The sequence below is a fragment of the Manihot esculenta genome, chromosome 8, assembly GCF_001659605.2.
Source record: "Manihot esculenta cultivar AM560-2 chromosome 8, M.esculenta_v8, whole genome shotgun sequence".
Lineage (NCBI taxonomy): Eukaryota > Viridiplantae > Streptophyta > Magnoliopsida > Malpighiales > Euphorbiaceae > Manihot > Manihot esculenta.
The window spans coordinates 28,977,344-29,002,831 of record NC_035168.2 but is presented as its reverse complement, the minus strand read 5'-3'; the positions used below and the strand labels follow the sequence as shown (position 1 = coordinate 29,002,831).

At 34.6% G+C, this 25,488-nt stretch overlaps 4 protein-coding genes and 3 non-coding genes across 12 annotated transcripts; 2 read left to right on the top strand and 5 right to left on the bottom strand.

Annotated features, from left to right (window-relative positions):
• The first annotated feature begins 1,668 nt into the window (after positions 1-1,668).
• LOC110621103 (O-fucosyltransferase 19) lies at positions 1,669-5,160 on the top strand. Its single transcript, XM_021765168.2, has 7 exons — positions 1,669-2,481; positions 2,973-3,045; positions 3,147-3,214; positions 3,312-3,400; positions 3,482-3,614; positions 3,746-4,455; positions 4,561-5,160. Exons 1-7 carry the CDS (start codon positions 1,939-1,941, stop codon positions 4,820-4,822), a joined length of 1,878 nt encoding a protein of 625 aa, XP_021620860.1. The 5' UTR covers positions 1,669-1,938; the 3' UTR covers positions 4,823-5,160.
• A 1,763-nt stretch (positions 5,161-6,923) lies between these two features.
• On the top strand, positions 6,924-8,525 carry LOC110621105 (protein transport protein yos1). Of its 6 annotated transcripts, none has more exons than XM_043959133.1 (4): positions 7,070-7,198; positions 7,625-7,712; positions 7,818-7,894; positions 8,062-8,525. In XM_043959133.1, the coding sequence occupies exons 3-4, from the start codon at positions 7,873-7,875 to the stop codon at positions 8,310-8,312; spliced, it is 273 nt and encodes a 90-aa protein (XP_043815068.1). In that variant the 5' UTR covers positions 7,070-7,198; positions 7,625-7,712; positions 7,818-7,872; the 3' UTR covers positions 8,313-8,525. The 6 variants fall into 6 exon arrangements, 5 of the variants coding, with proteins under 5 accessions (XP_021620861.1, XP_043815068.1, XP_043815070.1 ...); XM_043959135.1 differs by having other exon boundaries at positions 8,050-8,525; XM_043959134.1 differs by lacking the exon at positions 7,625-7,712 and having other exon boundaries at positions 7,082-7,198.
• Positions 8,526-8,971: 446 nt separating this feature from the next.
• Positions 8,972-9,065, bottom strand: LOC122724475. Its single transcript, XR_006351848.1, has one exon. It is a non-coding gene; the product is annotated as a small nucleolar RNA snoR27 (small nucleolar RNA).
• A 354-nt stretch (positions 9,066-9,419) lies between these two features.
• On the bottom strand, positions 9,420-9,506 carry LOC122724476. Its single transcript, XR_006351849.1, has one exon. It is a non-coding gene; the product is annotated as a small nucleolar RNA snoR27 (small nucleolar RNA).
• A 112-nt stretch (positions 9,507-9,618) lies between these two features.
• LOC122724474 lies at positions 9,619-9,711 on the bottom strand. The gene has a single exon (XR_006351847.1). It is a non-coding gene; the product is annotated as a small nucleolar RNA snoR26 (small nucleolar RNA).
• A 1,959-nt stretch (positions 9,712-11,670) lies between these two features.
• LOC110620087 (L-type lectin-domain containing receptor kinase VIII.2) lies at positions 11,671-13,107 on the bottom strand. The gene has a single exon (XM_021763665.2). It carries the CDS (start codon positions 12,913-12,915, stop codon positions 11,848-11,850), a length of 1,068 nt encoding a protein of 355 aa, XP_021619357.1. The 5' UTR covers positions 12,916-13,107; the 3' UTR covers positions 11,671-11,847.
• A 4,290-nt stretch (positions 13,108-17,397) lies between these two features.
• Positions 17,398-20,819, bottom strand: LOC110621763 (transcription termination/antitermination protein NusG). Its single transcript, XM_021766050.2, has 5 exons — positions 20,333-20,819; positions 19,417-19,595; positions 18,416-18,761; positions 18,173-18,297; positions 17,398-17,869 (listed from the first exon to the last, which is right to left on the bottom strand). Exons 1-4 carry the CDS (start codon positions 20,741-20,743, stop codon positions 18,217-18,219), a joined length of 1,017 nt encoding a protein of 338 aa, XP_021621742.1. The 5' UTR covers positions 20,744-20,819; the 3' UTR covers positions 17,398-17,869; positions 18,173-18,216.
• Between the last annotated feature and the right edge of the window lie 4,669 nt (positions 20,820-25,488).

Here is a 25,488-nt window from a genome sequence, read left to right as displayed (position 1 = left end):
TATTATAATTATTTACGAACAATACCTTATATTTTATAAATTAATCCTAAATATTTTAATTATTTATAAATAATTTCTATAATTTTACAAATTAATCCATAATCATTTATAAATAATTTCGTATATCTTTACAATTTAATCCTTAAATATTATAATTATTTAATAATATATTTTTTATTTTATAAATTCATCTCTAAATATTATAATTATTTATAAATAAGATCTTAAATATTATACATTAAGCTTCAAATGTTAATATTTATAAATAGACCATATATTTTTATGAATTAGCCTATAGCAAAATCAATAGTTAACTTGTTCAAAAATAATTATAATCGATAGGAATTAATAATAAACGAAAATTCAATTTTAATAATTTTCATTGATATAATTCACTTAGCGATTTTGATCTATGAACCTAAAGAAAATAATCTATAATCTAAAAAAAAATAATTCTGAAATTAACACAAATTAAATATGAAAAATACTATAATAATAAAATATTTATAATTTTAAATAAATTAATGTAGTTTGTTTTTATTAACGAAGAAGAGAATTATTCTTAAGAAAAAAAAAAATTTTTTAATTGTTTGAGTAATGGAGCAAAAATATTGGAGTTAAATGAGATTTCGGAAGTAATACTAATAGCCCCTTTGTTCCAACGTAGCTCTCCTCCCCTCATAATAATGCTCCTCACCTTCATGAATCATGCAACACACCTTCATCATCCCTCGCACGATTTATTCGATTTCAAGGCTTTCTATCGGACCCTTCCATATCAAACAATTTTGTATTACCATAATCACCGATGACGGATTTAAAGGGTTAATAAGGATCACTACTGCCTGCCTACAATTTTAATTTTTAAAGGAGAGTAAATTAAATATAAATTTATTTTTAATATATTGTTATATTTATCTCTTAAATTTTTAGAAAAAATATAAAAGATAATTAAGTTATTATCATATTTATACAGATCGATATATTAAAAAATAAAATATTTATGAAAATTGAATCCAAAATGAACCTTGCTCCACTAAATCAAGCCCTAGCATAAGAAGAGAACGTGTCACTAGCCCCAGGTAATGTCAGTATTTTATCAAGAAGGTTGCATATCATCATGATATCCACATTGCTTCAAAATGAAAAACTCTTCTAACCCTACGATTTCCTTCACAAGAAAACCAATACAACCTGATAGAATTCCTTTTGTATCTTCAGCATGAATTTAATTTAATTAATTTTTTTATTTAAAATAAAATAATTTAATTTTATAAAATAAGTGTGTTCCGCCAATATAATTAATTTTGTAGTATAATAAAAAACATCATTGAATTGTATCGTATGATAGAGCAAACTCTACTTAAATGTATATTACTCATTTAATAGTTGTAAATTTGAATTTTTTTATTTTTTTTAATTTCATATTTACAAAAAAATTAAATAAAATAATTATTTTTAAAAAAATCTTAAATTGAAGTAAACACTCTAACCCCCTAACCCTACTTACAAGGTATCTTCATTTATTTGTTGTCACGTATAGATTTTTTTTAATAATTATGTCACTGGACTGAAATGACCAGAAGGGCAAATTTGTCATTTCAAAGAAATTTCCATACAATTATTTAAGAAGGAGAACAAGAAAGAAGCCACCAATGGCATCGCAAGCACCAGCCCAAAAAACCGTATATATAAGAATCCAAAATCAGAAAACAGAATTCGCACCTCTGTTCTCCTTAGATTCCGGACACCTTACTCGCCGGAACTAACCATTCAAGCAACTTCTCTCCAACGCTTCCCTCTCTCTCTCTCTCTCTCTCCTCTTTCTCTCAATCATCATTTCTTGTTTTTTTTTTTTTTTTTTTCCTTTTTTCAATTCTTTTTTTGTTTTTTTTCCCTCGCTTAATTCCTCTTCTGGGGAAGATTTGATTTTCCCGGATGCACATGTCGTCCGGTGGTCCCACCTCCGCATCCTCCACCAGCGTTAGCCCCAGCAGTCACCCTGGACCCACCACCACTAGACGACGCGTTGATGCTGCCGATAGACTATCTGCCTTTTCCGATTATTATGATGTTGTCTCTGACGAAGAAGACACTCTTAACGGCTCTTCCGCTGGACCCCATCACCACCACCACCACCACCATCCTTTGATCAGGTATCTTCTGCTCCGGAGGAAATTATTCTTCTTTCTTCCTGAGGCTTGGCTGCTTGCTTTCGAAGATGGTTGCTATTGGATTGCCACCATGGTTCAGAGTTTGAGATCTGGTAAAAACATGGGTCGTAAGATTTTCGCTGCTTTGACGTTGATGTTGGTCATTTCGGTATTCCTTAAGGTCTCATTTTTAGATCATCACGTCGAGAAAAGTAGAGAAAACGGTCTTTTAATCCTACAGACTATCAAAGAAGATTGGGCCATGGCTCAACGTGTTGTCTCCGAAAACTCTGCCTCCATGCCCAAGCGCGTTTTGGAGAAATTCCCAGTAAGTCTAAATGTTCCATATACACTTATATCCTTCTCATTTTCTTTTCCTTCTCATAATCACTGCTTGGTTCCCGAGAAAAACTTATATTATTCTTAATGGCATTGCATTATACTATCGATATTTTCTTTTATATAAAATGAATCGTATATATATATATTTGAATGGTTGGCGAGGCTTTTGGCATGAATTTGACTTGCAAGAGAATAGAAACAGTGGGTCTCTGCTAGTACTTTGAATATAGAATGCATGGCGGCTATTAGCGTGTAAGAACAAAAAATTTTTGTTTTATGGGTTTGGAGCTAAGACCAGAATCTTCACTGTAGTTATGCGTATGGTTTACTTTTCAAATAATTAGTTATTCGTTCGTTATTTTAATCCTTTTAACTTTGGCTTTCTTGTTTTCTATTGGAAACTTAGTTGTGACTATAATTGCACTGATTTATATATATCACATCCTTTAAAAAATTTTGGTCTTTTCTTGGTTGCAGACTCCAGAAATTTGGATGAAACCCAACAGTGACAATTACTACCAGTGCATCCCCCGGCCCAGAACTCAAATAAGTATGCTCCAAATTCTACTTACAATGAACTTGCCAAGAATCTCTGCGCCTGATCAATTTCTTGTCTGAACTTTTTTATTTATTGAATTTAATTTGTTTTAGAGGCTAGAAATACGAATGGGTATCTTCTTGTTCATGCCAATGGTGGACTGAATCAAATGAGAACAGGAGTGAGTTTTACTGTTCATGTTTTATGAAGCTTAAAAAATGGTTGTTTTTAATTATTTTTTTTTTCCGTGCTGATTTGGAGTTCTTAATGATGCTCAGATTAGTGATATGGTTGCTGTTGCAAAGCTAATGAATGCAGCTCTTGTCCTACCTTCTCTTGATCATGACTCATTTTGGACAGATCCAAGGTATCATGTTGAGTTATAGTTGCAGAGAATTAAAAAGCTTAAAAGTTAATATGAAATCAATTTTATATTGCTTTTTTGCAGCACTTTTAAAGACGTTTTTGACTGGAGACACTTCATGGAAACGTTAAAGGATGATATTGATATAGTAGAGTATTTACCACCTGAATATGCAACAAAGAAGCCCCTTTTAAAGGCCCCTGTCTCCTGGTCGAAGGTCTGAAAATATTTCTCTTATGGGATTTTTTAAAAAAATAATCCTACACATTTATCTTTTAGTTGGAAATTACAATGTTCTGCTTCATTTCTCTGTTAATTGGAATTACAGCTTAGGACCTTCATTTTCAGGCTAGTTACTACAGACATGACATGGCCTCGTTGTTAAGGAAGCATAAGGTGGTGAAGTTTACCCACACTGATTCAAGACTAGCTAACAATGGCCTTGCACCCTCCATTCAGAGGCTAAGGTGCCGTGCCAATTACGAGGCTCTCCAGTACTCAAAGGAGCTTGAGCATCTTGGCAAGATATTAGTTGACAGACTAAGGAATAATAGCGAGCCATATATTGCTCTGCATTTAAGGTATGAGAAAGACATGCTTTCATTCACTGGCTGCAATCACAATCTTACAGCAGAAGAGGCCGAGGAGCTCAGGGATATGAGATACAAAGTTCAACATTGGAAGGAGAAAGAGATAGATAGCAGAGAAAGGCGACTTCAAGGAGGATGTCCAATGTCCCCAAGAGAAGCAGCTCTGTTTCTCAAGGCCATGGGGTATCCTTCCTCTACAACTATCTACATAGTTGCAGGAAAAATATATGGTAGCAATAGCTTAGCAGCCTTCCGAGCAGAGTTCTCAAATGTTTATTCTCATTATAGTCTAGCAACGGAAGAAGAGTTAGAACCGTTCAAGCCATATCAGAATCGCCTGGCTGCCTTGGATTATATTGTGGCACTCGAAAGTGATGTCTTTGTTTATACATACGATGGAAATATGGCCAAAGCAGTGCAGGGGCATAGGCGGTTTGAGGGATTTCGGAAGACTATCAATCCAGACAGGTTAGATAAAATATCCTGCTCTCATTTTCAGTTTGGTTTTCTCTTATCCTGGAAGTAGTATCTCCTTGAAATCAATCTAACTGAAACAAAATTCTCGTTTCTCAGACAAAATTTTGTTACCTTGATCGATCAGTTGGATGAGGATTCAATATCTTGGGAAGAATTCTCTGCAAGGGTAAAGAGTTTACATTCAAACAGGGTTGGATCTCCATATCTTAGGATAGCAGGAGAGTCACCGAGGCTGGAAGAGAACTTCTATGCAAATCCTTTTCCTGGTTGTATATGTAACAAGTCTCATGAGTTACATAGCAGCCTGAAATCTAAAAAGAGATTAAAACCAAGTCTTGGGGCTGCATCGCAGAGATAGGGTGGCTAAGAATTGACGCCTGGCTGGCGTTGTGAATTATTTGACACCCACTTTCCTAGAGAAGGATGGTCGCCAGTGGTGCCTCCATCCAGCAGCTTTTGACCAGACAAGGGACCGAAGAAGCTGCGATCAGGGAAGTCTCAGTTTTTTCTCATGTGATCAAGAAATACATGTTCTTTTTTTTTTTAGATAGAGGATTAAACAGAAATTAGGAAAATGTAGAGGGTAAATTATGTATCATTAGGTGAATCAGGTTAGTGTTAGCTACACAGGCATATATGTATTCGTTAGAAGTTTTTCATAAATACAAACAATTACTGGTTTAACCCATTTTCGATTAGGGTCTTATACTTTAATTTTTAATTTTTTAAAAAATATCTTGTAATTTCACACGGTTAGCAACGAGAAGATTTAATTTAATACCGTTAAATATCACTGATAAATTATAATTTACTCTCTAATATTTAATTTTTATATTTTAAATTTAATCCATTGAATTTTATTTAATTAATAAAATAATTTCTTAATTTAAATTTTATATTTTTAATTGAAATTAATCTCTAAATATTATAATTATTAATAAATGTTTATCTTTTATAAATTAATCTCTCAGTTTATATTTTTAATATTTTACATGTGAAAAACAATAAAAAAAAAAAAAAGACAAAAAATCTGATAGATTTTCCTCTACACTCTTCTTTTCTCTGATTTTTCTTCCCTCGCCCATTTTCTACTTCTCTCTACCTCTTCTTGGTCTTCTCACGCTCAGAGATAAAAATAAACAAATGTTTCAACCTCTCCTCATCTGAAACCGAGTTCTTCAATTCGACGAAGAAGTTCATCGATGAAGAGATAAAATTTATATTTCCAAATGTCCTCCTCGTCGGCTCTGAATCTGTGACTTCAGCCTACCACATTGAAAGTACTTTAAAATTTTGTGTAGCACTTCTAATAGGGAAACCTCTAAATGCACATAATAAATATTTCTCGCAGCAACTACAAAACGAAGCTGCCTCTCTAAAACATATTGATACATCTCGGAGCACCACCACATCTAGTCCTATCACAAGTGAAACTGTGAAAGGTGTTATGATCACATCTGTTCCCACCACAGCGCCATCAAATGAAGGGGGATTAGTAATTGATCCTAAGTGTTCCACAGCCATGGGTTGATTCAAAACGTGAACTAGAAGGTAAACTATTCCAAAGCCATGGGTCCTTACAGAATTATTCTACATTTAAAGCCATTGTGAAAATCTCCAAAACTCTAGACCCCTTTCAGAATTCATTTGCAAATTCTTACAATTAGATACACATTGGTAACCAATTCCTTTTTGAGGCCCCAGACATGCTAATTTACATATTAGCGAAGGAATCCATAAATTTCCAAACGAGCTATGGCTTTAAAGTGCTTAAATGTGAAGAGAACAAATGCACAGAAAAATTCTACGTCTTGTTACCTCTTTGAGTACGGCAAGATTCAATTCAAACCCAAGAAGGGAATCCTCTGCGGCCTCCTTCACCATCTCCTACATCCTCAATTTAACCTTCATAAACCTGCCGTTTTCACATTCTCATCAAACTTCGCCGCCCACGGTTGCACTCTCTCCTCATTATCAACGCCAGCTCCTCCCAAAAATCATCGTCCTAATCTTTCCCCATGAAGCATTTCCCACTTGGAAATACATGTCCGGGTGCATCTGATCATCTTGCACCCTCAACGTAGGCACAAAATCCCTCTGTGCGGGGACGAAGCAGAGCACATCAACGGCGAGTCTTCCATGTCTACGTTTAATTCCGTCCACTGCTAGTTGCTTAGCTTAATTTGAATAAACAGAGCCATTTTCAGCATCTCTTTTCTTCGATCATTTAGTTCCTTCGCGATGGTTGGAATGGCAGCTCAGGAGGGTGTTTGAGGATTCAATGGCTCCACGCCATTCGCGGACGCTCTGGGTGGTGGTAGCTGATCATGTAGCCAGCAAAGCTTTTCAGAGACGAGGCGGCTTTCGAGAGTAGGGAAACTGCGCGGTTGGATCGGGAGGGTTACAACTGTTCAAGACAAGCGAGCGAGAGTCGCGAGCCATGGTTTTAGGCCGAAATCATTATTGGGTCGGGTTTTATCACCCCGAATAATCGGATCGGGTCACCACGTGATATTTTAAACCGTTGGATCAAATGAATCTTGGGATGATGTCAGTGTGGTCCAACCCGAAAGAAAGAGCTAAAAGGAGACGGACATCCAATGCTCTCATCCTTTCTTCTTTGGATCTAATGTTCGCTCTTGGAAACGATTCTGTACGGAATCGAACTTTCTAGGTTGACGATACTGCTAATAGTAAAGAGTTCAGTTTCATCGATTGCTTCTTCTCGACTCTGGTGAGAGGCCTTATCATCTCTTTTTTGCTTTTTTTTCTTTAGTGAAAATCAGGGAAGATCATCTCTTTTTTGCTTTGGTTACTTTCTACTTTACCAACATGTTTGCCAGATATTGGCACCACAAATTGAATGATGAAGGCAAGAGTTTGTATTTTGATTGTGCCAATTGAAGATTCATAAGCAAACCAGCCATTTATTTTTTGCTAAAAAAAATAAAATAAAATAAAAAAGAGCCCATCTTTACTTAGACACAAGAAATCAAAAGGGTCCCATGAGATTTTAATTGTGTTGATTCTCTGCAAGTTTAATTTGGTAATGAACTGCAATTTGTTGGTATCAGTGTTGTTAACTGGTTGGCATGACGGAATCTGCAATTGTGTTTCTGAGTTTTTTTTGTTCATTTATTATTATTATAAAACTATTCAGGATCACTCGGTTATCTTAGCGGCCTGCTGTTGATTTGATATGGAAATGAGATTTTATGGAAGAATCAGCTCGGAGATCATCTCTCTTGGTTTGATTGTTGATTAAGATTTTAGCTGCTGTTGTGTGACGCTATTTTCTTTTGCTTCCTTCAAATTATATGCGAAACCTTCATTATGCCATCTTAACTTTATAGGTTTGAACAATTTAAAAAGATATGGATAGAAGCATGTTCTTTGGTTCTTCATGTGATGCTGTTGATTACAATCAAATGTATGTTTCATCTCCTTTCCAAGTTTCCTCATAATCTAGTGACTGATTGAAATTTCCACTTTCAGTTTTCTTTCTGCTTATTAACTTCTCTTAACATACACATGAAATAGTGCATGCCTCTCTTTTTAGATTAATCTGTGTTTGTTTTGAAACAGAGCTGTGTCAAGTTTCTTTGCTGCAGAAAATGGGTTTCTGGACTTTCCTGGAAGGTCTACTACTTTTTGCAAATGCATTAGCAATACTGAATGAAGACAGGTTCCTTGCTCCAAGGGGATGGACACTGGCAGAACTCCAAGGAGGCAGAAGAAATTCGATTAAGGGACAGATCATTGGGCTCATACATGCTTGCCAGTTCATGAGATTACCACTTATAATTCTAAACATCATCATTATCCTAGTGAAGCTTTTCTCCGGGTGAGGTCGAGCAAGATTCTGTCTCATTGCTAATTTTTCTAGAACTGTCGAGTACTTGAGAGTTTTGTGTATTAATACTGGGTTGAGGCCCAAAATAATTTGAGAGGTAAAAGGCGTTTGTTCAAATAGATGACTGGATATTCGATTTTGGGGAGCTTCTCTAACGTCCAGAACTATGTAATGTTATTGTTGTTGACGTGAATTGTTTCTTTACTGATCCTTGATACCCATTCTGTAAGTTGATACTAATTTTGAAAAACAATTGTATCACCCAAAGCAAAAAGAACTCCATAAATTGAGGACTGGGAGGTGACCAACCATTTTCACACTCAGAGAAAAGAAAAGAGGTAGAGCAACCAATGTTGGATGCCTGCTGAAAGTTCATAATTTTCCATTAATTGAAAAGAATACAACACATTCTATGAACTCCAACAAAAATTGAACGAAAGCTACCAAACCGTTCGATATGATTGAATATAAAAATGAGATTCTCAACTGTATAAAAACGACTGCATGCACTATAGATTTCTGGGCATTTCATTAACCTTTAGGATAGAATATATGGGTAATGCCTCATCAGACTTGCAAATCACAGAAAGACGCATAATAGGCAACACCCCCCAGTGAAATCACCTGTAAGGGGCATTTTAAAGTGACACCGGGTCAGGATCTCAGACTGTTATAACAGATATCTTCAATTCCAATAAGGAAGCTGCAGACAGATAACGCAGTTTTTAATTAACATCATTGATCCAACCACACTTTACAATAAGCCCAATCAAGCAAATGTTTGAACAATGAGTCAATCCCCAAGAATAACAACGCAGATAGAAGGGAAAAAATATTGGACAATAAACTCCAAATTCAAAAAGAACCAAACTTCAGTTCAGTGGCATCATTCACCACGAGACTCCGAACATCATTCTCCCAGTAAAAGATTTGAATTTCTTGTCCACCACATTAGAAAATATAATCTTACTCTAAAAGCTATATCTGATCATCAATGAGCAATCCAAACAGAAAAAATTAAATGACTTTCCTCTTTAAATATAAGCCAACAATTAAAAGGGCATTAAGCAAACAAAAAAAATTGCAGATGGAAAATAATAGTTCAGGATCTCAGCACATTACAGTTATCTTCAATTCAAATAATTTTCAGATAGATAACGCAGAATATCAGCAACATCACTGATCCAGAAATATAAGGAAAGGGGAAAAAAGGGATCAAGCACACCATGATCTGCCCAGTTCAAAAACAAAACCAAATATTTTCAAAATAAAAACAATAATGATGATAAAAGCTTCATTAAGAGCATCTCAGAGTTATTACTCCCCATGATTTTCTTCACTGCGAATCAAAGTGCAAGGATAACAAATTTTAATCAACTCATCACAGATGCCCAAAAGAAGGAAGAAAACCTTAAATTGAATTATAATGTAGAACGTAATAAGTCATAGCAACCTACAAGATCAAATTAGCAAACGCTGAGCATTTGCTTTTTCTCTGAGAAATTTTGAGATTTTTTCTCCTGAAGAGTGAATGGAGTCGAGAACTAAAACCCTAACTTGTCATGTGCAGCGAATGGAACGGGGCGCCGGATCCGTGCTTTTAAAGGGGCAGGATTGGGCTTTAACTTCTTTGACCTGTTTGGTATACGAATTAGTGTATCCCCATTCACCAGCTAAGTCTACCCTCTGATGCTACAGTTAAATTTAAATCATCCTGCTTTTTTGAAATTAGGATGTAAATATTAATTCGGATAATGATAAAGCTTTTCAAATCTATAATTACCAGTTTCTCCATTACCCATCCAATCAGATATTATATTTCAATAATTTTTTATAGAATGAAAATTAAAAATATCAAATTTATCTTTTAATTTAATTTTATGAAGGAATACTACTATTTAATCAAAAAAATTTCACTGCTGAATTCTTCAATTTTAATACATTATTTTAAAAAATATATTAAGTTCTTAATATTTTAAAAAAAAATTTAAATAATTTTAACTGTTAAATATTAAATATATACAAAATTTAAAATATTCTAATACGAAAAAATTTATTAATAAATTTTTAAAAATTTTTTTAAAAATATCTAAAAATTAACTAATAAATTTTTGAAAAAACTAAATAGACTTTTTTTTTTTAAGTTAAGAATGTTGTAAAAGTTTACTAACTAATAGTTTATTAATTGATGATTTTTTCCGTTACATAAAAATTAAATAATAATTTTTTTTTAATTTTATCAACACCAAAAATTACCTATTTTGTTTTATTTAAAATTTTGGGGTTTATATGTTATGTCTGAATTATTTTAAAAAAGAAAATTATCTAAAATCATGAAAAGGAAGATTTTCAATTTCCTTACCCTTAAGCTCTCTATGATATCTGCTCCCCTACCCTTAAGCTCCCCAAGTCCAAGCTGTAAGATTTTCAATTTCCTTCAATTTATATCCTCCTTCATTTTTTCACGTTCCAAACAACTTCAATGTTCGTCAATGGCATCCACATCCTTTCTGGAAACTCGATATCAATCAAGTAATGTCCCCCCTGTGAGTGAGTTCAGGAGGCTGGCTTTCTTGCACTGGTATCATGGGGATGTATGGATGATATGGAGTTCAGAGGCAGAGAGCAATAACAATGATTTGGCCCCCGAGTATCAGCAGTACCAAGATGCCACAGCTTATGAGGACTACAAAGAGGAAGAAGAGGAAACTCATGACATATGACTTTGCTCTTCTTTATATCATGTTGCATTGCCATGTCTTAGGTTGATGGGGCTATGGTATTGGATGTGCAAGTGCTGCAACTTCAGTTGCAAGGCTCTCGTAACAGAAAGGGTTTACGTTCGGTAGTGCTGCACTACTGTGTTGCGGTCTGGTTTTCCTTTTCTTGGACTTCTGGGGACAAGGGATTTTCAAACAAGGACTGGGAGGACAAATAGAGAATGGCTCTCTTTTCCTCAATCATATGTTTCATTCAGAAACATTACTTCTTTCAACTAGAAGACTCCCACTATAGCCTTGCATATCAAACTTAAATACAAATAAAATGCCATAAGGAAAGCATTTCATTTTCATGTTTATCGAACTATCCGATTATCGTGCATAAACATGGAGGACCTCAATATAAGAGACTACAAGAAAAATGGCTGCAATAGCATCTGCTGATTCTGCTTTAAAGAAAACATTGATAAAAATCACAGAAATGGAATCTTAAGCATAAAGACTGCTATAGATCCTAAGATGGTGAACTTTCCATAAAAATAATTTGAATCAAGTCAGTAATAATTAAGCAGTACAATTTAATTCAATAATCCATCCAAAGCAGATTAGTCATATAAAAGCAAGAGTGAAATCTATAAAAACAAGAATGAAATCTAACATTCTAATGCTCAGATCATTAGACAATATATGACAAAACCTACATTTGAACAATTGATCATCAGTTACATCACCACATCAAACCTGCAAGTTCAACACAAAAAGAACATGAATTTACAACACAGAACATCTAAAATCTCACCACACACAGGTCTACTGCTTGCCATCTTCGACGGCTTTCTCTACAACTACTTTGAATTTCTTGTATTCAAAATCCACCGACTCGACACAGCACTCCTCTGGCACTACAGGTCGCCTATTGCCAAAGATGGTCCACAGATACAACACAATGAAAGCACCTAGTGCTCCACATGCAGTACCAAACATCATTGCAGCAAGAACTCTCAAAACACAAGCACTCCGCTTGTGAACTACCACAGGTTTCTCAGTTTTAGCAAATTCCTGAGGATCTAGTGGCTCAGAATGCATCCACTGAGGAACATGCCTTAGCTCAAAGCTCCATGAATGGATAAAACATGCCTGAGAGGAATTCCCATTGGATGAGCTCAGGCCAATAAAAATTTTATCATCTTTCCACAATTTTGGCAGGTCAATTGGGTAAGACAGCAATGGATCAGTGGGTTTTATATCACCAAATCGACTTAATCTAACCTCTAACCTCTTGGAACTCGCTTCATAATCAATCCAAGAACTCAATCTCTTCCCATCATTCAACACAATATTAGCAGATGAAGCATTTTTCACTTCGACTGATAGTAAACCACCCACATTAATTCCCACATGGTTGTCATTCAAATCACCATACTTAGTATCCCTCTTTGTATCAAATTCAACAAGAAGTTCAGAATTACTCTCCTTTGATCTTAAAGAAAGCCCAAATGGGATATTATCAAAAGAACTGGCATTAAAAGCATCGGAAACCATAATAAAAGCCAAGCCATCCCCATTATCAGGAGACATCGAAAACGAGAACTGAGTGGAGAAAGAGATCAAATTCACAGGTTTACCTTCAACAAGCTTGATGGGTTTCTTGTACATGACTCGTCCAGCACTGGAACTCACTGAGCGAGTAAGTTGAAGCGTAGACTCATTATTAACAGCATATGCATCACCATAAAGAGCAAAGAAGTACTCAAAGTTAGAATTTTTGTCAAAGCTTTCGAAAGTAAAAGAGGAATTTGAGTAAGCAGACAACATTTCGGGGTGAAAAATGAGGAAATTAAGAGCAATAAAACATGCGGAGATGAAGAAAGCGGCCATGGCCGAACTGGGCAAGAGCTGAATCTAGGAATCTGGTGGGTGTTTGATGATGGGATTCTAGGGTTTCTGAGAAGAACCCATTTACAAGTTGAAGTTATTTGCTTTTCTCCTTTTTTTAGAAAGCAGAGGAGGAAAGTAAAGAATAATGGGGAGGTTGTGAAAATTAAATACGTTTACTCGTTTCTGCAACCCTCTGTTCTGACTGAGGGAATATTATATTACCAAATTTTGCAACCAAACCCCTATGTTTTATTGAATTTGCAAGTACTTGGTGTAAAATGAAGTTGAATGGGGTGAAAAATAAAAAGAGAAAATTAAAAAATCGTGATTAGGAGAAAAATTCTGGTTAAAAAAATTATTATCTTATTATATATAATATAATTTTTTTTAATATTAACGATTTTAATAATCAAAAATAAATAAATTTTTAAGCAGTAATTTAATTAAATTAAAGAAAATAAATTATTTTAAATATATTAAAAAATAATTTTAACTTCTCAAAAAATTAAAAAAATCAATAAAATAAATAGAAATTTAATACTGAAATTTGAAAATTTTCAATTAAATTACCACCACCAAATAAGATGTTAGAGAAAATTATTTCTTTCTTAAACTTTTGTCCTTTTTACTCTTTGCTTTCATCCTTAATTTCCCTCACCAAACGCAGTCTTAGCTTCAAAAAGAATGATTTCAAATTTGACGGTCAAGTCCGAGTCAAGCCCACTCACCTCACGTACTTCGCTTCTTCTCTACACTTTGTTTCCCAAAGACACGTGGACCACACAGCTGGCGAGTCAGTAAATTTACAATATCTTTTTCAAAGCTTAAGGGAAAAATAAGCAGTTATATTTGGAATTTTGGAGGGTTAGCAGAGAATTGTGAAGTGGACCACAGTGAATCTACAATGCGCAGAGGGTGAGATGTTAGATCCATGACACATCCACCTCGACCTCGTTGGCTTGAACCGACACAACAGGAAAAATAATGGCCAAAATTCTATGTCAGCGCCTCAACTGTGGAATGAGCGAGCATTTGTGCTTGACCTTTGGATGAATTCAAATAAGCTTCTTATTTATTTATTTATTATTATTTTTTAAAAAATTATAAAAAAATAAGAATTAAAGAAATAAAATTTGAAACTTGTTCAAATACGCTTAAATTTTATCTTTTTTTGAATTTCAAATCATTCTATTTGGATTTGTAAATCTCTGAATTGATGTATCAAATGTGTAATTTACCCATGATGATGCCACATAAAGTTGACCTACTATCTACAAATGCTGCGACACATGGGTTGTGTGCACAATGCATACTTTAGCGAATCTTTTCAGGCAAAAACTAACGTGCGCATGCTTTTGTCTTGTTGGTAAAATAGGTAAACGAGAACATTGTCAGCGCAGGTGCAGTTAGTGAAAAAACAAGCGGTCCGTTTAACGAACCTTCCCTTGCGTCTCTTTCTGCCTGTCTGCCTCCGCCCTCTAGTCAATTAATCTCCACGGAGAAATGTTGTTGTGTGCTACTCTTGTGTACGTCTCCCTATGTCCCACCACCATTCTATTGCTTATGTAGTGGGTGCCATCATGCATCCCAAAGGGTTGGTGGTGTTTAAATGAATAAGTTTCATGGATAATATCATGTAATATAAAATTTTTTTTACTTTATATATATAAAAATTATTATTTAATTTTTTATAATAAAAAAAATTATTTTTTAATTTTTTAATTTTAAAAAATATATTAAAATATTTTTAATATTTTAAAAAATCTACTAATTAATTTACATATATATATAAATTATTATATAACTAAAAATTAAAAATGACTTCCACTATTTTATAACCGAAAATATTTTTTTAATTAAAGAAAAAATTAAGATTTGTGAAATATATTAATAAATTTATATATAAAATATATTAATAAGATTTGTGAAAAATATTTTTTTTTATTTTTTAAAAATAGTATTTTTTTTTCAAGAAAATATTTTTCATTTAATTAATTTCTTTTAAATATTTCAAATATTAAAAAATGTAAAAGAAAAGTCTACTATAAAACTTAAGTATCTAGATATGAAATTAATATTTAAAATTCGATGTTTTTTTTTCAATTTATTTAGAATAGAAGAAACGAAAAATAAAATGAGATTGGTGAACCGTGTAGCTGATTAGAATCTTATTTTAAATTACATTGATCGTGGAGGGTCACATGTTGTGATAATGGGCCAAATTATTTTTGTATAATTTCAAGGACGTCTTAATTGGAGTACCATATCTCCGAACCGCACTTTTTTTTAAAAAAAAAAAGAATATTTTCCAAATCTCTTAATTAATATCATATTTAAATATTATTTATTTCACTAAAAATATTTTTCATATTTTTATATTTAAAATATTTAAAAAAATTAATTAATAAGAATTTTTTTATCTTTTTTTAAAAAATTATTTTCTATGATTTAAAATTTTTATTATGATTTTTGTATATAAATTTATTAATATATTTTATTTTTTAAATCAAAATTAAATAATAAAAATAAATTATTTTATTAAAAAATATTTTTTAAAAATAAATTATTTTAATAAACGAAAATTTTGTTTAGTTATTTGATTGACCTGATAATTTATAAGTTATGACTGAAAAGTGAAAACTTATTAAAATTGATAGTTGACCTTATATATTTAGTAAATTATATTTAATTATTAATATTGATATTTAAAATAATTAATAAAAATATATATTAATTTTATTAATATAATAAATACTAAAAATATTTAATTTGATATGAAAAATATTAATATTGAGACATTGGTGGGAAGAAATAATAGTGTATGATGACAGCAATAAAAAGTCTATATCACAAGAGAGACAATGCATATAACCATGACAATTGACAAGTGACTTCAATGAGTAATAAAGTTGAAACCTTGGTGGTTGGACCACTCACATTGTGAGTTTGTGACCTCTTTCCCACTAGTTAGATAGGGAAGCCCTAAGAATATATTTTAATTTATTGGTATTGAAGTTGTATATATAATTAATGATTTTTAAATTTAAATTTTAGTTAAAGTCAAAAATATAAAAATAAGAGCTTGATTACTTAGATTATTGATTCAAGAGTGACTAAATAAGTTAAATCATCGCCTCTAGTTGATAACCGTCCAATTTCTTACATTTTATAGTGAGACCGGACTCTGAAAAAAATTGCAGACTCAAAATTTATCAGACTATTTTCAAGCACACCAGTTTAATATTATATGCCCCAATCCAGTGATATGAAGCTGGTCAGTCAGGTCCACTCAATAATAGTCTAATCCAGTAACGTGATAAAAGATAAGAGAGCAGGCCTAGTTATCTCGCTTCTCTCTCAGCACGCGCGCCTAGAAAATTAAATGGTCGTCCAACAGAAAGAAGTATATTGGCGCGTCCGTATGTACGGATTTAAGCGATAAAGACAGATGATATGGTAGCAGAGTGACGGTTATGTGTATGAATTTAAGCGATAGAAACAGATGATATGGTAGCAGAATAACATTTATACGTCACTCATATACTGAACATTAGTAGCAAATTATACCCACCAGCAATAACTCCAGCAATGCCAACTCAAGATTTCTCCCGCTCTTTAAACTCTTGGGACCAATGAAACTTGCTCTTAAAACTCTTGGGACCAATGAAACTTGCTCTTATTGGCATTCACTCGGCGTGCGTGTGTGGAAAAAGCAAAGCCTTCACTATAATATCAAGCTAGAGAGGAAGGGGAAGATGATTAAATGCAGTTATCATAGAGGATAGTTTTAGCATTAAAAATTTCACAGTTAGGGCGTGCAAAGAAGGACCACTAAATATCTGCATTTTTTTTTTTTGGGAAATTCAAGGCCGCCTTTAAGGAGATTGAGCACATGACCCAACCTTAGGATCATGATTTGATGGACATTAAATTTCACGAACAAAATAAAATACTATGTTAGGTATATTGCTGATTCATCCCTCTTTTGATTTGGTTGATGGCTGAAATTATTTTAACCACTTGGTCGGCTTAAGTTTAAGCCTTTAGAAAAAGAAAATTGACTTCTGAATTATTATTAAAAAGTTAAATAAGTCCGATCAAATTAAATGAGAAAAATACGACTTTTAAATCATGACAAGTGATAGTTTTATTTAACTTTTTAATAATAATTTAGAGATAAATTTAAATCGAAAAATGAAATTTAATATTTTTACCTTAAAAGGGCAATTTGGCCTTTCCACCTTAAGTCTTCACTCTCCCAAACATCCTACTTAATTGCAACCCTTAGTTTTGTTTCATGCAACATAACTGTGAAACCCAAATTTTCATCAAGGATTTAAAATATTTACAGCTCAACTAACTCCTAGTTAGAAGATAGAACTGGCAAACCAGCAAAGAGTGTAATCTCTCCTTGAACAATTTTCATTTCTTACTACACGTATCTACTTCTTTCATTCCACTATGCCTTTGTCCAGAAAAGCATGAAGAAAAAATGAACTGATTTCCATTTTAATAACATAAGATCAAAGTTGGGCGACACAACAAACTGAGAATTCTTAACTGGAGGCCCTTAATAAAACAAACAACAAGTATTTTGAATAAATGCAATTTGAGTCCGTCTGGTCATGAAAGTTGATTTAAAATGTGAGATGAAACAAAGTTTGATAGAAAGTGAACATACATGCTATCAAATCTCTCTGATTTCTCTAGCTCTGTGCTTCGTGATGGACTCCAACTAAGCAACTCGGGTTTACGAATCAGTGACTTGAGACGAGGCAGCTGCTTGTTTCTGCGACTTGCAGCATTGCTGGCCTTAGGATAAGTTATGAAAAATGACACTGTTTCAGACAAAATAGCTTTATTTCCACAAGATTCTTCAGTTCTTGCAGTTCTTCAAATTTGAACAGCACCATGATTATCCATGAATCTTGTCATCCTATCTGTGTCTCAATGCCTGTTGAAGGCAAATCCAAGCAAAGAATGAAAAAGTGCATGAGCAAGTATTAATTAGAAAAATGTTTATTAACTCTGACTAGAAAATTATAAAGCAGAACTCAGATATCTTGAGAGATAAAAAAATCGTTCCATAGAAATATACAATGCCATTTCAACAAAACCAATCAATGGTCAGTGCAATTTAAGTGCCTAGTAGTTAAAACAGCTTAAGTTTCTTTGCCAGAACCCGATGTACATTGTGTGTTCCGAAACCTATGATAGTAGGTTTTATGAATGCAAGTAAAAACATGGAAAAACTCACCAAATTTGTTTATTTGCCATTTATTAAGAGACCGTGTATCTACATTATTTTGTTTCTGCTACAATTTCATGGAGACCTAGGTCCACTAAAGTCTCTTTGCCGAAGAGCATTAATCCCACTGTTGCCTGCAAGAAGCGCAGAGAAGATATAAAAAAAGATGTAATGGTCAAATTAGGCCATAAAATGGTTCTAAAAAAATCATTTTAAACTGCAGATAACATTATTAATGTGATAAAGCTCTACCTTTCCAGTCTTGCGGCTTATTTTCCTGAGGCTGCCTTCATATTCTGCAAAAGTCCCAGATATGACCCGAACAGTTGAACCTTTAGTCGGGAGCTTGCTGGTCTTTTTTCTAGGTGAACCATTTGTAAGAGGATCAGAAATTTTTGCAGATCCCCTCGTTTGGATGGAATCTTTTACTGATTTTATGATACCATTGTCAACAATATTCCCTGAATTTATCACTTCCTCTCCTAGCTGTTCTTCCTTAAAAGCTTGGTCAGATTTTTCTTGTTCCTCTTTTGCCTGTTGGAAGATTTCTTCCATGTCCTGAACAGATACTGGCCTAGGTCTGTTGATTTGTCTTTTCCTGTGTAAGCAAATCAACATCTTCTTGTTAACCCAAAAGAATAAGACACCAAATGCCACATATACCACCACTCACTGTCGCTTCGGCCAGATAATTGCCTATCCTGTGCAATTAATAGTTTCACATTGGAAAAAAAAAACAGTAAAAAGAAGTATTATGCTGAATCCCCCTCCCCCTCCATTCACAAAACAAAGAAGAAGTACAAAAGGCACACATGCAAAAAGCATATTTCTGTAAGGAATCTACAAAGGTCAACATACAAAAACAAATTCCAGTTCTAAAAAATTCATGCATAATGTGAATATAAACCTCTGCCCAGAGATATATAAACAAAAATGTATCCCAACTGTTACTTCCCCCTTTTTTCACATTTAGGCAGTTGTTGAACAATTCTGACTCTTCGTACACTTCCCATACAATCCCATTAATTAACTAAAAAACTTCTTTTGAACATGGGTTTGTGAGATTTCTTCAAAAGCTCCTTGCCAACACTGTAGCCTTTTATATAGTTCATAAAAATGCTAGAATTTTCCAAAGAAATCCCATGCACAAGCAAATCAGAATATGAATGAATACGATTGCATATAACATTTGCGCCAGATATTAACATACTTGTTCTACCAAACATAACAACAAAGACAAAGAAAGCACTCACATATTTCCAACCTTTGAACCAACAAATCCACCAACTCCATCGCACTCTCTTATGAAGTCATGCATCTCTTTGTTTAATACACACCATAGAAAAACACATCCAGGAAAAATTGGCTTTGATTTAACTGAGTAGGTACCATTTTTCAGTTTTCTCTTAACCTTGACAGATGGAGCATAAACCTGAAAACAAGCAGTGAGATATTCAGAAAAATAAATAAATCCTAATTCAAATCTCCTGTGGTCTGTTGATTGCTAACCCCTATCAAAACTTCTAACACCCCCAAAAACAATTTTTGCAACCTAATGAACCAACAAGCACCTTTTAACAATTTTAGAACATAAAGAATGGAGCAGAATGCCAATGCTTTAAACATTAAAATTAAAGTAGCTCTAGTTAGTGTCAATACTGAAGTTACAATTGCCTAGTAATGAATTGGTCAAAGTAAAACTGATACAAAATTAATAAGACTATAATGTGAGCCAACCACCACATAAGAATAGCTACTTTAATTAGCAGAGATTCATAAAAGGAGGCACTTTCATATTCTTGCATATGTGTTTAGTTCCTACCGAGGCAAACCATTATGCAATTACTTTAGTTTCAATCAGCCATACATTATTTTGATTTTGTTAGGTGGAGGAAACTATACTTCATTCCACTTATTTGTGATTATCAAATAATACATTAATCAAAGCAACTTCTACACTTAAAAATTGGCTATTAAAGGAACTCTCATTTCATGACCTCCAAATAACTTGATATGCAAATATGTCAATCCAAAGAGACCACAATGAAGCAATTCCAAATTGAGCTGCACATCTTTCAAAACCCAGAAATCTAAGAACAACAAAATACATTTTTTCGAACAAAATTTCAGGAATGAAAGGTAGAAAACAAATTATTAAGTATGAATCACCTTAAATTCCATGTCAGGATAGTTCCTGGCCAGCAAGCGAGCAATAAGCTCGGCGGTCTGGTCACCTCTGACGCGAGAAACTCGAACAGCCCACCACTGAGGGCCCAAGTCGGCTAGGTTATCAAGATTGAGGTCTTCCGACCCAGAAGTTCGCTTCTTCTTGGGCTTCTTGATAAGCCTCTCTTCGACTTCTTCTCTCCAGCTGTAGCCGGCTTTGCTCTCTCTTCTTTCATGCCGTAGTTGCCTCCTCTCTCTAGCTGTTAGGTCTTGTTTCTGGGTATAAGTGGAGTCGAGAGTCGCAGTGATTGATGAAGAGGGTTTGGTCCTGAGGATTGGTAAGGAAATGAAGGCGAGTGAGGAAGGAGAGAGAGCGTGATGGCAAGGACTCCATAGAAGAAGCCCCTGCTTCATCTTTCTGTGGTTATGAAGTTACTGTAATGCTGCTTTTGGATGAAGAACCTCTTTTTTTATTATTATTATTTTGATTTTCGTAATTTTGAAAAGGCCTTTTTAAAAAAAAAATCTAGTGATTTATAATTGGGAGAAATGAGAATTACCGCCACGTCCTGAGCTTTTGAAAAATTCAGCATGCTCTTGTTTTGGTTCTAATTTTCTGTTTTTATTTTTTATTTAATAAAAATAAGAAATTTATTCGGTAGATAGTGGTTTGTTTTTATTTTTATTATCTTTATTACAAATAAAAATAAATCAATTATTATTTTCTTTATAATTTTTATTAAATTATCATTACCAATTCTAAGAATTTATTTTTATCAATTAAATTTATATTCATGCAATATTTTTACTTTATTATTATAAAAAAAATTATTATTAAAAAATTTATTAATTGATTGCTCAATTTAAAAATAAAATAACATTAAAATTTTAAAAATCTACTATTTAATTTTCTATTAGTTTTACTTGTTAAATATTTTATTATTTTATGAAAAAATTTATTAATTGGATATTTCAATATTATAAAAAATTTTATTAAAAATTTCTCAAGATCCGGAAGGGTAGACCTCTAAGATCATATCGAAAGAATAAGGTCAGAAAGAAAAAACCTAGAAGGACAGACCACTAAAGTCAGGTGCAAAACCGAAAGGGTAGACCACTAAGGTCAGACCTCTTCTTATTGCAGCTGCATGCAATTCTCATGTAGTTTTAAAATCTTTTCAGTGAGGGTATTTATTGCATGCTGCATATATCTCTGAAATTTCTAAACTGTTTTCCTATGCGGCCATGAACACCATCCTTTTTGCGCGGTTTAAGCATCTTTTCACCGCTTGCTATTGTTGACTTTCTATCCCTTTTCCACCTTTTGCATAACGAAGCCGTTTTCTAAAAGGGATCGCAACCACGTATTTCAACCCGTTTTCTGTTTTCCTCTTCTCCCTGTCAATCCGTTGCTATTCGCTGCTGCTCTTGCCACCTTGGTGTTACTCTCATGGGATAATGTTGTTTGTGAGAGCACCTGTCCATGGAACTCCATTTCTATTGTTTGCTTCTCCTTCGTATTCTTTTATCGTTGCCCCTTCTAAAATCTCTGTTTTTTTTGCGACCACAGATTTTAGCCCGTTCCCTGTTTTTCTCTTCTCTCTGTCAATGCGATGCCATTCACTGCTGCTGCTCTGGCCACCTCAGTGTTGCTCCCATGGGACAATGTCGTTTATGAGAGCGCGTTTTTCCATGGAACTCCATTTCTACTGTTACCTTCTTCTTCGTATTCTCATGCCATTGTCTCCTCTAAAACCCCTGTCTTTTTTTAGAAAAAAAAAATCACTTCATCGTGTGTGTTGTGCGGCGCAGTTGAACCCTCCCACTTTGGTTTTAATGGCCATATATTCTCTTGCATATGTCTGTATTTTATTCATATTAACTGAACATTTCATCTATTATGCGAATATCATCATGCACTGGTTATTCTATTTCGTGATGCGGCCACATATTTCAACTCTTTTTTTGTTCTCTTTTCCCCATCCTTGTGCCATCGTTCATTGTCATTTGTGAGAGCGCATCTGTCCACGGAACTCTGTGTCCACCGTTTACCTATTATTTGCATCATTGTGTATTGACCGGTGTAGTTAGACTTCCTTTTTGGTTTTAATGGCCATATATTCTTATGCATAGGTCTTATAGAAGATTTATGGTATTGAGAATTCTATGTGTTATTTGTATTTCTATATAGAATATATTTATATAGTATATACCAGTGGTTGAGTTGGATACAGATTGTATAAATAACAAATATTATCTCAACCAACTATAAACCTTATCATAACTCTAAATCTTATCACAACTCTAAACCTTATCACGCCCCCTCAATTCGTGCGTTGTAGGGACAGGACGAATTGTTAAATGTTGCATTAGAGTTTGATGCCGCATTTTGGATAATGGTTTAGTCAGAATGTCAGCTAATTGATCTTTAGAGCAAATAAATTGTACTTTGACTTCATTCTTTTGCACCTTATCACGAACGAAATGAAAATCAACTTCCAAGTGCTTCGTCCGAGCATGGAAAATAGGATTGATAGAAAGATATGTTGCACCAATATTATCACACCACAAGTTGGGAGTTTTGGTGGAATGGAAAGTAATGTCACGCAACATTGACGGAATCCAAGTTAATTCAGTGACAGCAAGACCAATAGCTCGATATTCAGCCTCTGTTGATGAACGAGCAACTGTTTGTTGTTTCTTGGAATTCCAAGATATGAGATTTGTGCCCATGAAAATAGCATAACTTGTGGTAGACTTGCGATCATCAATGTCACTCGCCCAATCAGCATCAGTATATATATTCAAATTTGTATTTGCCGATTTGGAGATGTAAAGACCATGACCAACAGTGTGCTTGAGATACCTCAATATACGCTTAACCGAACACCAATTATCCTCAATAGGTGCATGAAGAAATTGAGAAACCTTATGACCTAAAAACAGACCTCGGGTCGGGTTAAACTCAAGTATTGCAATCCACCTACTATACTCCGATATAACATGGGATCACTCATTGGGTGGCTTTGTATAGCAGACATCTTATCTTTTGGAGTTGCTGGTGTGGAGATTCCCTTGCAGTCTCCCATCTGTGCTTTGTGAAGCAAGTCAAGTATATACTTTTGTTGAGTTAACAAAAGTCCATCAGCGGTCCAAGTTGCCTCCATACCAAGGAAATACTCCAATGTGCCCAAATCTTTCAACATGAACTCAAATTTGAGAGAGGAAATAATATGATTCAAAGTATGACTGCATGTATCGGTCATGATAATATCATCCACATACACAAGGATAAACAACTTGATATTGTTCTTGACATAGCAAAATAGAGAGGAATCGACAGGAGAGACTCGAAACCATTGATTGATTAAGGCTGAGAACAGATGTTTATACCACTGACGTGGAGCTTGATGAAGATCGTATAGTGAACAGCGTAGACGACAAACATGATCTGGTTTAGATGTATCAGTGAAACCTGGAGGCTGCTCCATGTAAACTTCATCATCTAAATCTCCATGCAGAAAAGCATTAGAAACATCTAATTGCTTCACTAACCAACCATTTAAGACGGCTAAGGACAAAATTATTTGAATAGTAGTTGGTTTGACAACCGGTAAAAAGGTTTCAAAATAATCAATGCCAGGACGTTGATGATATCCTTTAGCAACAAGGCGAGCCTTATATCTATCAATACTGCCATCAGATTTCTGTTTAACTCTGAACACCCATTTACAACCAACTATATTCTGTGCCTTGTTCCGAGGGACAAATTCCCAAGTTCCGGCTTGAATTAAAGCATTAAGCTCTTGAATCATGGCATCACACCAATTTGGATCTTTGATAGCTTGTGTAATACCCGGCTAGATTTCGGCATCGGAATCCTAACCTTCCGGCAGAATCTCCGTTGGAATCTGGAATTCTAAAGATGCCAGAGGCTTCTAGAGGGGTAAAATGTATTTCTAAAATGTTTTTACTGATTTCATGGTTTTAAATAGAAAAAGAAATTGAGTTTTGAAAAGAAAAGACCAAAGAGGCTTTTGCCAGGTTCAGCCGCCGAAAGTCAAGTTTGGCCGCCGAACATGGAGCTGTTTCGGGAGTGCCTTAGGCTTCCGAAAGTGTTGAGGGCAGAAACCAGGTTCGGCCGCCGAACATGCATGAGTTTAGGAGGCACGTTAGGTTGCCGAAGGTTGTTGACCAGGTCACCTATAAAGAGCTCTCAGATCGGAAATGGGCGAGTTTTCTCCCCATTCTCGAGCTCAGGTGAGTTTATGCCCTCCTTTGGTCATTTTCAAGATTTCTCTATTCATCCCTCAAGTTTTCATGAGTTCTACCCTTGTTTTGAAGTTTTGAAGCTTAAATAGGAGTTTTGGGAGCTTGGAGACTTTTGGAGCTTGGATCCTCCACACCTCCGAGTTAGGGATCACACCACCCCTCGATGTTCAAGAGGTAAGTGTAGATCCTTGCTTTCCTTGTGTTTTAATAAAGTTTTATGAGATTTTAATGTTTGAATATGGGTAGATATGCATACTAGGATTTATGTGGATTTTATGCCCAATGTATGTTATGTGATGTTTGTGTTGAGGAGTTTATGTTAGTTTATGCTCCTTTATGCTTATGGGAGAGTGTATGCATGATTGGGAGAGAGCAAGTGAGGTTTTGAGTAGTTTTGATGATTTTGGCTTATGTGGGTCATAAGCTATTTATGTATGCTTTTGATGTTGTTTTTGGAGTTTAATCTAGTTGTTGAGCTCCTTTGTGCATGACTAAGGATTTATGCAAGTTTTTAAGAGGTTGGGTGCTTGTTTGGGGTGTTTGGTAAGGTTTTGGAGGCTGGTATGCACGAGAGGCTGAGTTCTGATGAACTCAGGTTCGGCCGCCGAAGGTGGTTTCGGCCGCCGAACCTGCCTATGGGTGCATGGATTGGCCGCCTAACCTTGCCCCCGAAAGTTGTGTTTCGGATCTGGAGCAGACTTTCGGCTGCCGAAGGTGATGTTCGGCCGCCGAAAGTGCCTGACTTTCGAATCTGGAGAGAGGGTTCGGCCGCCGAAAGTGCCCCTGAACCTGCATGGCTTTCGGCTCTGGAAGGGACCTTCGGCCGCCGAAAGTGCCGCCGAAAGTGCCCTGTCCAGCCCTTTCATGGGTATTTTCTATGCATGCTT

Excerpts from the sequence above, each read along its gene's own strand:
- LOC110620087 (XM_021763665.2), bottom strand. The coding sequence starts at position 12,915 with ATGGCCGCTTTCTTCATCTCCGCATGTTTTATTGCTCTTAATTTCCTC.
- LOC110621105 (XM_043959133.1), top strand. The coding sequence starts at position 7,873 with ATGCTGTTGATTACAATCAAAT. Across the intron at positions 7,895-8,061 it reads GCTGTTGATTACAATCAAAT|TTTCTTTGCTGCAGAAAATG; the intron begins GTATGTTTCATC and ends AGCTGTGTCAAG.
- LOC110621763 (XM_021766050.2), bottom strand. The coding sequence starts at position 20,743 with ATGAAGCAGGGGCTTCTTCTATGGAGTCCTTGCCATCACGCTCTCTCT. Across the intron at positions 18,762-19,416 it reads GGTTCAAAGGTTGGAAATAT|GAAAAGACAAATCAACAGAC; the intron begins GTGAGTGCTTTC and ends TTGCTTACACAG. Across the intron at positions 18,298-18,415 it reads TAAGCCGCAAGACTGGAAAG|GCAACAGTGGGATTAATGCT; the intron begins GTAGAGCTTTAT and ends CGCTTCTTGCAG.
- LOC110621103 (XM_021765168.2), top strand. The coding sequence starts at position 1,939 with ATGCACATGTCGTCCGGTGGTCCCACCTCCGCATCCTCCACCAGCGTT. Across the intron at positions 2,482-2,972 it reads GCGTTTTGGAGAAATTCCCA|ACTCCAGAAATTTGGATGAA; the intron begins GTAAGTCTAAAT and ends TCTTGGTTGCAG. Across the intron at positions 4,456-4,560 it reads AAGACTATCAATCCAGACAG|ACAAAATTTTGTTACCTTGA; the intron begins GTTAGATAAAAT and ends CTCGTTTCTCAG.